Raw genomic sequence first — 12,944 nt, forward strand, 5'->3', positions numbered from 1 at the left:
CTTTGTCTCAAATGTTTCACACGGTTTTATATCATTAGAACGTGGATGCTGGAATTTCAGGTACCATTAACGTTCCCCTTAACGTTCCTATTAGAACCTGACTTCAGCGTCGTCCCGGACGGTAACAAAGCTGTAATTGTTAGCAAACACTACAACCCCTGCATGCAGAGAAACAGGTTTTGTACCATTTATACAATTACAACCACTCCTCACAAACTGAAAGTGCAGTTAGACTTCAATATATGCGGATTTTTAAATGTTAACGACATTGCAATTTTCACAATATGCCATAAATTCGTCTTAACAGTGTAAAACGATAGTCAGACCGAAGCGAAATCGCATGTAGGCGGGAGTGAATTATCTCAATCCATCTGCTTTCTTGTGTTCGTCTAGGAAATACATTTAATTTGCGTGGTAGCTTATTGAAACGAACAACTGAACAATGTTTATCACCGTACCAAACAAACAAAACATATTAATTCTCACAAACTCATAGCACTGATCAATCTTCATATACTTTGTACGTGGCCTCCCTTCGCACCGGCTCGTTGGTCTAGGGGTATGATTCTCGCTTAGGGTGCGAGAGGTCCCGGGTTCAAATCCCGGACGAGCCCTCATTTTCAGTTTCTTTTTGCACGGCAGAAACGTCATGAAAATAACATATTTACGTAAATTTACATAAGCAACTCTAACGATGCTGAATGTTCCTCCCTAATACGCAATATGGATCCAAAGTAGCTTTTGTATCAGTTGAATAACCTGTAATAGTGATAGTAGTAAAAATCCAATCCTGCAACAAATTTTGAAAGGTTCTTTGAAAGTTGATGATAGTAACTGTGCCTATAATATGTGCCTGCCTGTGTATGTAGCTAAATCTAACTTGTGCTATAACTATTGATCTATAACTCATTTAGCTTCTAGTATTTGTCTTACACCATCAGCTCTGATTACCTCTTATAACATAACAAAGAGGAATGAATTTGCACCATGAACCGTTTCACATTTGAAGAGCTGAAACCAGAGAATGTTTTGTTGGATTTTTTTACACTTTATTTTTTGACATCAATCAATCAGTAAATGAGTAAGTAGTGATCAAAGCAGATTTGATCTCTTGATAAACGAATGTGCTTCATGAACAGACACACAGAGAATTGATGACACAACAACGCATTCTGCAAATATTACCAATAAGTTTATTAAGTGGTATGAATATTCTGTTTAAAAATGCAAAAATTGCAGATAGACCTGTTCACAGTTTAACACGTTCCCTTTGAATTGCCAATGTATAGATTAAAAAGAGATATAGACACAACATTATAGAAATGTATAATAGAGTATCAAAATCATGCTTAATAAAAACCTTTAATTGCCCTTTCAGTCTAATAATCAATTAATATATATTTATATATATATATGTATATATATTACAACTTGTGTTTGCAAAGATACAAAAAACATATACAAGCAAAAAAAACTGCAAAGAGTATCCAGGAGCAAATGTAGATGAGTTGAGGCGCTACATTCGGTGCGTGTTTATGTGTGAGGATGTGTACATGTGAATAAATGAATTGTCACACCTTCTTCTGGCATTACAAGATAAAAACAAATGACAAACCAAGACACCTGCTGAATGTTTCTGATCAGAACGACTAGCAAACCTATGATGCGTTTAAAATATTTGCCTTTGGGAATGTTATACAATATACTGTATTTATATATATATATATGTATATAAAGTGCACATTGGAGATGTACAAAGACGCTAACAACAAAACTTTTTTGTTCTCCAGAAGCTGTAAAACATTGTGCTCTAAAAACATGATGGCGTTTACTTGTAGAATATTTACTATCTTAGGAACCTTGGACTAGAATCATAGAATCATCGGGGAATATTGAAATATGGAGCGTGTATAAATTAAAAGTCAAAACACCTGTAAGGTTAGCTGGAATAAAACTCAACTGCTCCAGAAAAACAAAAAATTAAGAGCAAATTTCCCTGCTTTGCACTTTGTATTTTTCCCATATAAAAGTGTCAAACAATAAAAAAATTTTTTAAAAAGGCTACCACGGTGTCACATCACAAACCAAAAACATAGATACATAAACTTGATATAAGACAACGTTAAGATATTTCATTGCTTCTACCCTTAAACCAACCGAGTGGTGTCTTTTCCTCACAAACACAATAATGCCCCTGTGCAGCAACTTTCACATTTCTGAATGAAAACATAAAAAACACTTCACTCTGACAATGAACGAGACCCACAGCCCCAATTTTTTTCTTTTTTAAACCCCAGAGCACAGGAGACCAAGGCTGAGCTGCTTTTTAATAAGTGCATGTATTCTGTTGTGTGTGCTGGTAAATGTGTGTTCAAGAGAAAGCGAGCATTAGCTACCTGTCATCCCTTCATGATGTAAGCTTGTAGAGGCAGATGAGGTGTGTGGTGCTTTAATGTGGCGGTCCATGAAGGAGGAGTTAGAGTTATGTCACAGGTAGCTGCGCTAATGACAGAAAAAAAAGCTGAAGTATGTATGACACGATGCACAGTAGGTGTGATATGATACATTCTGGAAAGTTTCACATTTTATTGGCCTAGCTAGCAAATAACATGTGTGAAGTGTGTGATGAAGTCCACATTTTTTACTTGAATGCATGCAGAGGAATGACAGCCCATGTTGCACAGAGAAGCTTGAGCATGCCGTGTGGTTTCAACAGACTGATGCAGTTCAGTTCTGCATCTAGAAGACGGCGGCGCTGCCCTCAGGCCAGCTGAGATTCTGCAGCCGCTCTGGACCTTCCACGGCTGATCAGAGGTCTGCTACAGCTACCGCATTTCTATTAAAAATGAGCTGGTGATAAATCTGCAGAGTAGCAAGCTGACACCAGCTCATATTCAGGCTAATGAGGTGTAAAGGGTCTAAACTTGCACCCTGAGGAACATTTCCCCACTCCATGTCAGAGTCCAATGTGTAAGGCCAGCCATTCTAAGCCTACCCCCTCCCCTGAAAGTCAAAGTGGTACAGTCCAACATTGAACTCAGCATGGAGTTTGTTTCAAGTCGCCTGGTGGAGGGTTTCACACCAGAAGGTGGCGTTTCTTGTGCAAAGCCAGGTGGTCAGAGCGAGAGAAGCTGCGTTCACAGTCGGGACACTGGAACGGTTTGACTCCCGTGTGCTTGCGGAAGTGTCTTGTCAGCTCGTCTGAACGGGCGAACTTCCACGTGCAGCCTTCCCACATGCACTTGTAGGGTTTCTCCCCTGCGAAGAGGAAAAATGAGATGAGACTGGTAAATAATAATGACAATAAACTTTATTTATACAGCACTTTTATGAACAGTGTTTCAAAGTAAATAAGGTCAAAGGAAATGAGTGCAGAGGAAATAATACTGATAAGTCAATAAAAAGTGTAAATAAAATTAGAAAAGTATTCATAAAGACAAGGTTTAAGAAGAGACTTAAATGAAGCTCGGAAATGAGTTTAGTTAGCAGAGGGTTCCATAATGTGCTGGAATAAGCTCGATCACATGCTGTCACAAACTATGACCTGCTCTTTCTGTAGATCTCAAGATCCAAGAGGGCAACTACCAGATCAATAAATCAAAAATGTCAGGAAACCCTTAAACAAAGACAGCGATATTAGACCTATGCCTTTAAAGTCACGAGTTACTCTGGAGTTTGACCTTTCATCTCTCTAACATTCATTACCTGCGTTGCATATTAAGGTAATTGTCTCGGCCATAATATTTATATCAGTTAGTTTAAGCTCTGTAATCTCTAATACCATAATTTTATTATTACATTAGTCAGGTTATTCTCTGAAATTAATTACACTTTAGGGCCACAGCCTTAATTTGTATTATAGTCTGGCAAAGTAGTATTTAATGTAACCTTTGTAGGGTTTAATCCCTAATGTGTAAATTACTCAGGTGAAATCATACCTTGGATGACACTGTGGTTTCTTGATCCTGACTTTTACACTTGTTGGGTGGTACATTGGTGACACAGTCATAGTCCTTTTTGCTGCTTTGATGCAGTAAAAGTTGTCTTAAATGTGTGTGTGTTTTTTTTTTTTTTTTTACTTTACTGTTTTATCTTGTTATATTGCATATTTGAGAACATACATATTTGTTTTCATTATTTGTCTAATTTGACATTTGATTTATTGTAAAACATTTTGTAACTTTGTCTTCAGAAAATGCTGTACAAATAAAGCTATTATTATTATTATTTTTTTAAGTGTTTCATTGTTTAGCTGATATTCCCAAAAGTTTTTTCCCCCTTTCATAGGTCCATTAATTGTGATAAACTCAATTTCCATGTTAAATATACTTCATATTAATATTGATTGAATGCATTTGTACATGTGGTTTCATCTCATTGACACCTGTTGAATCCTGTGCTTCTTTGTCTCCGTAATAAATCAAGCAGCAGCGTTTTGTACCAACCTCAGACAGAGGAAGGAGACAATAATCAAACCGAATTGAAAAAAAAGCAACTTTTATAGATCAGCAACTAATATAATGCCCTCCTTTTGTCAAGATTCTAAAAATGTAAAATGAAAAGATGTAAAAGTGAAGCCTGTAAATGAATGAAGCTTCTCACCTGTGTGTGTCCTGCGATGTGCTTTGAGGTGGGAGCTCTTGGTGTACACTTTGTTGCAGCCATTGAAGTCGCAGCGGTGGATTCTCCGCTTTTTCAGAGAGTCTGGAGAGTCGGCAGGGAGAGGATGCTTTGGGCCTGGATGAACTATTACTGACGGGTTGTTACTCCTAAGAGAGACACAGAGAGGACAAAACAACGTTAGAGAGTTGTTGCTTCACCTCTCTCCATCTGATGTGACCAGCAGAGGGAACCAACACCCTCCCTCGGGATGACGAAACCTAAATGCATTTGTAATTTGGCTGCAGCTACTCGTCAGTGCAAAAACAACGTCTGCCAGTCAGGAAGTTGAAAAACACCTCCCGCCTTTTTCCAGTCTACCACGCCTTTGCTTTGTCCTTCCACCTCTGTCATCTCTGATGCTTTTGTGTTCACCATTCAACAGTTCATTCACTGGAATTTGATGCAAATCTTCCATGCAGCGTTCACTTGCATCTGAAAGTGAGCGCCACAAGTCATAAAGCTGTGCAAAGCAGATCATTTTAAAATTCTTTTTTGTGTCAGAGCTCAAACAGATAAGGATTCTAAAAAAAATCTGCACTTTATTGAGTGCAAATACAACTTTTCTGGACAAAAACATAATCTCAGAAACAAAAAGAGGAAAATATGACAGAAAGAAGCTGAAGATAATACAGTAGATGTTTCACAGTCAGAAAACAGAAGGAGTTGTCTTTCATTAAACTGTGTGTGTGTGTGTGTGTGTGTGTGTGTGTGTGTGTGTGTGTGTGTGTGAGTGCGTGTAAGTGGCAGTTGAGAGCAGGTGTCGAGTGTTGAAATATGAATCCCACACAGATCAATTTTGCGTAAAGGAATGTGCTGAAATTCCCTTGACACACACGCGCGCGCACACACACGCCAACCCATCATTATTATACACATCGAGCATATCTGAGCTTTTCACCACAAAGATACGGTGTATTTACACTGTTCATCCATTTATGTGTGTGCATGTGCGTGTGTGTGTGTGCGTGTTGTGTTGTGTTTTGAGAGGAGGTGATGACGGATCATTTTTTTTGTTACGGGTCCAATTATTTCATGGTTGGCACAGTGACAAGAGTGGCCTGTGAAAGCAAAGCAACCGCCCTGACAACTGCAGTGAAGGATGAGTTGTTCTCTATTCACACACACACACACACACACACACACACACACACACACCTGCTAGCAACCCCTAAATATTACATGTATAACAAACCTGCAATTATTTAGCGTTGTTTTGTCGGAGGTGAAACACTCAGGCACAAAACAGAGGAGAGACTGGAGGCAAGAAGGAAGAGGAGTGAAGGAAGAGGGCGAGAAAGTGGGGGAGGCATCGGACAATGAGCCTCTGAGGGAGTAAGGCGGATGGGTGAGAGAAAAAAAGGAGGAGGAGATACGATCAAGATGGCTGATATGAACCCGTTGTCACTTCCTAGAAGGAGATAGGGACACGAGGTAAACAGCTTCTAATGAGAGGCGTGGCTGACGGGCAGGACAGGAAAGAAGAGGAAAAAAGACGCCACAGAGGAATGACAAAAGCTGACACACCCCAAATACAGTGAAGCAAGCATGTTTACGTCTTGTTTATGTCATTTATTGTGTTACTGTGTCCTGTGTCATATCTGAGACTCATCTCTTTCAACTTGCCTCCTCTGTGGAACGTTCTCTTGAGCAAACATGCAGGAGTTTGACCTTTTTGTGATCTAAACATCCCATTAAGACTGAAACATAATTTCAACTCCACAGAAATGAGGGGAGGAGTTTAGGGGATGACGTGTAACAGACATCAGGACAGCAGGCTTGGTGTCTGAGCTGGAACTGACTGCTCAGTCACATTCTTAGCGTGATATATTTAGATATTTCCTGCCTTAAATCCTCTTTATCGACACATTTATGCATCTTTCTACTTATGCAAAGCTCTTTGGGTTGAGATAAAAATAAAATGCGATTGGAGAAATTTGTCTCACCGTCAATACATTCTTGACAAACGTCACTGGGGAAACATGACCAAAACTAAGACAAGTTCCCTCTCATGGTTTTAATTTACCAATATGTTTGCTCGGCTGGCATGTTTTTCTTTCCGTCTTGTACTACTGTTCAAGCACACAGTACGGTTGCACTAAGGCATCAAAATTTGACGTTTCAGTATGTGTATCACAACTCTTATCTATCCCACTATCGGCCAACTTTAACTGACACCCATCCCTCATCCTGTGGAAGCATCTGCCTTTATAAAGTCACAGCAGGAATAGACCGTGGATCAAACTGAAAATGAGTCTCTGAGCGCCACTTCCATATAAAGTTAAAGGGGAAGTGCTGCAGCAGACAGTGAAACTTGTGAAACCTTTGGTGCTTCTTTCAACACCCGTAAGTTTAGTGTGTGTCTGTGTGTTAGTCACTCGTACTCGTGTTGTATCCTGATGACGGAGGATTTCATCTCATGGCTGAGGGGGTCATGGGCGAGTTCAGGGCGAGTCTCTGTTTTGATCGGCTTGTGGAGGTCATGGTCTTCTCCTCGTAGTTCCAGAGGCTTCGAGGAGTGAGCTGGGTAGACGAAAGACAATCACCAAACATCAGCAGTCAGCATCGTCATGATTTAGTCACACGAACAGACGTTAAGCATAATAGTTTGACACCTAAAACCTAAAAGCGGGTTTGAAAAGCAGGTTTTATGTAACAAATCGCCAAAATTACACCATTTATTGGAAACAGAATGATTGGATTTTGGGCCTTCCGATGTTCCTTAAACTACTCGTCTGTGATGTGCTGTTTGATCTGAAGCTTCAAATGGCAACATTTCATCAAAATCACATTCCATCTTCCTTTTTTTTTAAAAAAATTGCCAAAAATAAACCGCTTGCTCAAACCAGATTTTGCAAAGAACAAAACATTCTGCGTTCTTTCGTTTCAGGGCCTTTTCAGTTGAACTGCAGGCTGTGTTTACAAAAAAGCAGTTAGGAGAAAAGTAAGGAAGCCAATAAAAAATGTAACTAGTAAATTATCAACAGTATGTGGAGTCACAGTTTATTTTTCCAATATTAATAACACCTGTGGACCTTTGAAAAAATGCTGACAGGAAAGTGACTAGAAACTGTTTTGGCATTTGGAGCATTACAAGCCAGTCATGGTCCCCAGAGGATGCATCATATAGTAATGCTGGCAATCTCTTGAACTTTCCTATATCACAACTATTAAGGTTACAGTTTACTGCAGAATATATCTATATTTTAACCCTTAGTACTAGTATTATTGTTTTTGTGATTACACAAAGGTCCTAAAGATGACCACTGCAGAAAATAAACAAAAAAGACAATACAGATAAAACGTATTTAGAAGATGTGTGCAAAACTGTTTCTTTAAGTGATTACTTGTCTGTTAAAGCTCTAAAATTCAGATACAATGACCTCTGTGGATGTCGCTGACCTCCAGCTGACCACAGAAAACAGAATTTAAAAAAAAAAATTGTTTCCTCATGAAACAAGAATCTGCAGAAACTGTTATTCTAAGAACAGAGGAAATGAAAAGCACTTCCTCATTTTTAGTAAAAGATTTATGTGAGTTTAAGAGGAAAGTGTCTGGAAACAAAATCCTGTCCTTCACTAAACTAAGACGATGAAAATGGGCATATTGTATTTTAATATATACATTTTACTGATGTCTTATTACTAATATTGATCCACTAATTTTTTTCTTCTTTTTTTTTGTGTGTGTCACTGTCATTACATAATTTCACCCAGTGTTTGTACACCATGTTTTTTGGGGGGGGTTGTTGTGTTTTTTTGTTTTTAATTAATGATTAGTGTCAGGTTCATGTTTGATGCATGCAAGTATCTCTTTGCTAATAAAGCTCAAATCAAACTGCATAAAATCACAAATAATGTCTCACCTATCCTGAGCTCTCTGTTCCGATGATGTTCGTCGTCACTGGCACAGGGCGGGCTCACCATTATCGGCTGGGGCAGGTGAAGTGGCGAGGGGTAGAGGACAGGCAGGGGCACCATGATCGAGGGTAGCATGACCCCCGACCCCTGGATGACGCCGGAGCCCGAGCTGAGCAGGGGGGCCAGGTAAGGAAGTGAGGGAGTGGGCGGCGGGAGGGCGTGGGAGGGCGACGACCGCAGCTGGTGGTGTGGGGGCGAGCAGCGGGGGGAAGCATGGCTGCTGTAAGGGGACGGCGGGGAGCTGCGAGAGGAGGCTGGTGAGGATGCAGAGGAGCGGGGAGGGGAGGAGGAGGAGGAGGTGGAGGAGGAACGCTTGCTGACAGACAGGTCCACCGGTTCCAGCTGGGTGTGTGTGGGATTGCTGGGGGTGTGAGCCTGGGCGAAGGTGTGCATCCGGTAGACGGAGGCGGGATGAGAGAAGCTCATTCCGGACTGCTCTGGGGTTTTCATCAGCAATGGGTAGAATGACTGTGAGAAGGAACGAAGAAGGAAGGACGCAGAAGAAGGAAGCAGCGAAGGGACACAAAAGAGCAGAGAGTTAGAAATTTCCGTTCCGCTTTGAATAACAGGGAAAAACATGTTTTTGCCACACAAACAACTACAGCCAGCCAAAAAAATTTTCTGTTTGGGAGCAGATAACTGTTATGTCTCAGAGTACAGCGTGTGTGTGTGTGCGTTCATTAGCTGGCTCGCCTGGCAGTGTGTGTACCCATTGTATGCAAATGTCCACTGTGCAGCAGCCTGTTTGTCCAGGAAGAGCTGGAATGTGGGAACCAGTCTGTCTAGACACGTAGCAGGAGTGTGTGTAGGTGTGTGAGAGTGCGTGCGTGCACGAGGTCAGAGTTACTGTATGGCATCAAAAAACATGTTGGGGCATGATGGGAGCGCTCAAAAACACACACAAGCACCCAAAGCTACATTTACACAAGCACACGTGCCTTACCGTCTCCATGTCTGTCTTCAGAGGGTAATTATACATCAGCATGGCTGCACAGGCCAGGCTCCTGCAACACAAGACATACAATCAGACATCAGCGTACACAATTAACAACACATTTACACTGTTAAGAGTCATTCACAACTGAATTAATGGTGGTGTTCAGTTTGGTTTTCTGTGGAAACCAGTGATGATTCACAACCAGAGATGAGAAAGCAGTCAGATGGTTTACTTAAAATTACAAAGTAGAAACACTTTTAAGGCATATTCAAGTGAAAGAACTGAAATTACTGTACATATTGAAAGCAAAAGTTCTCATTCTAAGAAAAAATCAGACCCTGTTACACTTCAATGGTTTCCAAGCTAGGGATTGGGCCCCCTCGAAAAGGTCACAAGATAAAGCTGAGGGATCATAGGATGAAAGATGTTGTCAGAACGTTGTCAGAACATTGTCTTCCTGCTTAATTTAGACTAACTTTAGGGAGTTGTCACAAATCTTTGTCCTTTCTGTGATCTGCTGGATAATTTCATCTAATAATGGAATCAAAACCGGTATTTAAATAAAGCCATTTGTAAAAGTTAGAGCACAAATAAAACTTCTACTCAGACTTCTGAAATATGACAAGAACCAGGATTGGGGAACACTGGCTTAATCCTTAATAATTTGTTGTATGCTCGTCCAAACATTCTATGTTTCCTTTCATGGAAAATCTTCATATAAAAAGTAACTACAGCTGTCATCTCCTCTACAGCTGTGGAGGAGTTAAAAGTATATTTTACTGCTAAAATACCATCAATAATTCATAGAATGATTGTATTTCCAGGCCACAAGAAAAAGAAGGAACTAGTAAAAAGCAGTTACACAACTCGCACCCACATCTTGTGAAGTGATGAAGAATAAATCACATAAAGTAGAAGGAAAGACTAGACAGGCTCTGTAGTTAAGTATAGGTGACTGGAAAGTGTCTGCAGTTTCTGTGTATATATACGAGCGCGCTTAACCTCACTCCAGTAAATCACTTCAGACAATAGCCTTAAACATACTTTTTCTGTCAAATTTTAGACATCGTCTCCTCCTCCGTTCACTCTCTGCATCTCTCACTGCCAATTGATCTGTCGCGTCTGCAAACTCACGCCGTCTGCTTGACAGTTAACGGCGCGAACGTCCTTTGAAAAATACCCGAAACTCACACAATGCTACACATGACTTTACAGCGCATTGCTTTACGAGAATACAATCAGTTCCAGGCGAGAAACTTCCCAGTGTCAAAGACGAGAGAGTGAAACCTCACACATCACATTTCAAACATGCACACACATTACATACAAATCACCTACAGAGGCCTGTCAAACGTTTGGATCAAAAGAGTTTGAGGTTTCAAAGGCGGTTCCAGTTACCTTGGCTTTGAATGGCCAGGTGCAGCTGGGATAACTCCATGTTTGTGGCTAAGTGAGCGTGTTTATGAGTATCATTGTGTGTGTGTGTTCACTGGAGCATTAAGGCAACATGAACTGTCAAAGAATGTACCCTGAGGGAGTCTGTGTGTGTCTGTGACCTGATTAAAGTCCACAGTCTGGAGACAAGTTAGCCTTTAATTATTAACAAATGGCCAAGAACACAAGTCATCACACCCCAGCGCACACACGCACACACACACACACACACACACACACACACATACGGGAAGGCAGACGCACACCAAGTCCAGATGGGGAGCAGACCAATAGGGGAGCAGGATGCTGGTTAGCTGGGTCAGGAAGGGTGTGAACATGACGACTGAAGCCTCGCCCTCCGCCTGGCTCCGAAGAAACAAAGAGGCTGCAGTCAGGTGGTAACTCACTATATGTGTGTGTGTGTGTGTGTGTGTGTGTATTTTGAGGGTGTGTTTTCTAATCTGGGCTTGTATTGTGTTGTGGTTCAGCTGGAGGTCAAGCAGTTGTTCTATTGTGGCTGTGAATCACACACTGAGGTGGCAATAAGAGCAAGTATGAAGCACAAACAGATCAGATCATCAAACAGGAAAAGGACAAAGGCAGCGATTTCAGCACAGGTACAGTGTAAAGATATTTTCACTTCAAAAACAAGGAGTTCAAAATGTCCACCAGGTTGGTTGAAGCTTGAAATAGCAATGGTTACTGTGGAAGTTCCCAAATTTTACACTGATCTTGCGTTTATATGTAAAAATGCCCGTCCTTCTGCTATTTACACAAGTAGAACTTCTGCAAGGGACACATTTCTGACTCACACACAGACAAAAAAAAATCACACATGCAAACAAGGTGTCACTGCTGAAAATCCCCAGAATATTTTCCAGCTTTAGTTGTGACTCTTAATTTGATGTTGCAGCTTCACATTTTGGCTCCCACTAACAGATAATGTCAGTTATTCTGTAATCTATCTGTCATTTAGGGCAGAAATGTCAGAAAAGAGTAATAAAATGCCATATAGTCCAAGATTTTTTTTTTTTTAAAACTTGTTTTGTTTGACCCACAGTTAAAATCCATAACATACTACATTGTAAAAAAAAAAAAAAAATAGAAGATTGACATTTTTATCTGTATTTTTTTTCTCTCTCTCTCTCTCTGTCTTTTTTTTTTTTTTTTTTACCAATTTGCTGTTTACAAATTTTGCTTGTTTTTTTTTAAATATAGATAATAGTAAAAATTATAGTAATTATAGTAAAATCACAGAAAATAAATTTTTGTTCTGCTTATTAACACTACATAAAGGGACTTAACAAAAAGTTTTACCAGAAAATAATTATATATACACATAATTATTATCTATAGCTACAAGCAAACATCTTTATCACTTTGAGGAGGAGCCTGTATAAGAATTTGCAGCCACAAATGTGTTGTAAATCAAGTGTGGCACATTGCAGTCTACGCACATACACACACACACACACACACACACACACACACACACACACACACATATAAAGAAAATTAGAGAGCAAACAATTTTGATTCACAAGCTAAATCAATTATGTAATCAATAAAAGTGTTTTCTATTAATTCTGTCATTTAACAAATTGATTTATTAATAAGGATTGATTAATTTTTTCCATCATATCAAAAAACAAGTAGTTTATGCTTGCAAATGCACAAATGCTCATCAGTGCCACCTACAGGCTAAGAAAGTCACACTATGTTTTTAAAAAAATTGTACCAGCTGCTGTTCTTGTGTGTCGAACTGCAATAGTTATTCCTTTGTTCGGCTGCAAGTGGTAACATCAACATTTCTTGAAATGCTGGTGTCATTTCTTTCCCTTGCTCCAGTGGCATGGGTTGGCAACGGTGCAGAACTGAGCTGAAAATGACCAAATATTTGTTCCCATTTAGAAGATCTGAAGCCTGGTAAACAGAAACGTGTGATTGTGTAAGCGCATGAGAGAGTTACAAGCTACTTAAATATGGTGCTGTAC

General features: G+C 40.0%; 1 protein-coding gene and 1 non-coding gene across 2 annotated transcripts in view; one reads left to right on the forward strand and one right to left on the reverse strand.

Annotated features, from left to right (window-relative positions):
* The first annotated feature begins 542 nt into the window (after window positions 1-542).
* trnap-agg (transfer RNA proline (anticodon AGG)) lies at window positions 543-614 on the forward strand. Its single transcript has one exon. It is a non-coding gene; the product is annotated as a tRNA-Pro (tRNA).
* Window positions 615-1,170: 556 nt separating this feature from the next.
* klf3 (Kruppel like factor 3 (basic)) overlaps window positions 1,171-12,944 on the reverse strand; it is a 17,005-nt gene continuing 5,231 nt past the window's right edge. The window contains exons 2-6 of the mRNA XM_008278421.1: window positions 9,523-9,583; window positions 8,525-9,047; window positions 7,044-7,182; window positions 4,603-4,769; window positions 1,171-3,258 (exon numbers count right to left, since the gene is read on the reverse strand). Coding sequence (XP_008276643.1) covers window positions 3,077-3,258; window positions 4,603-4,769; window positions 7,044-7,182; window positions 8,525-9,047; window positions 9,523-9,564 — 1,053 coding nt within the window. The 5' untranslated portion in view covers window positions 9,565-9,583 and the 3' untranslated portion in view covers window positions 1,171-3,076. The remainder of the gene's footprint in view (window positions 3,259-4,602; window positions 4,770-7,043; window positions 7,183-8,524; window positions 9,048-9,522; window positions 9,584-12,944) is intronic.

Source organism: Stegastes partitus, unplaced genomic scaffold (genome assembly GCF_000690725.1).
Source record: "Stegastes partitus isolate 25-593 unplaced genomic scaffold, Stegastes_partitus-1.0.2 Scaffold123, whole genome shotgun sequence".
NCBI lineage: Eukaryota > Metazoa > Chordata > Actinopteri > Pomacentridae > Stegastes > Stegastes partitus.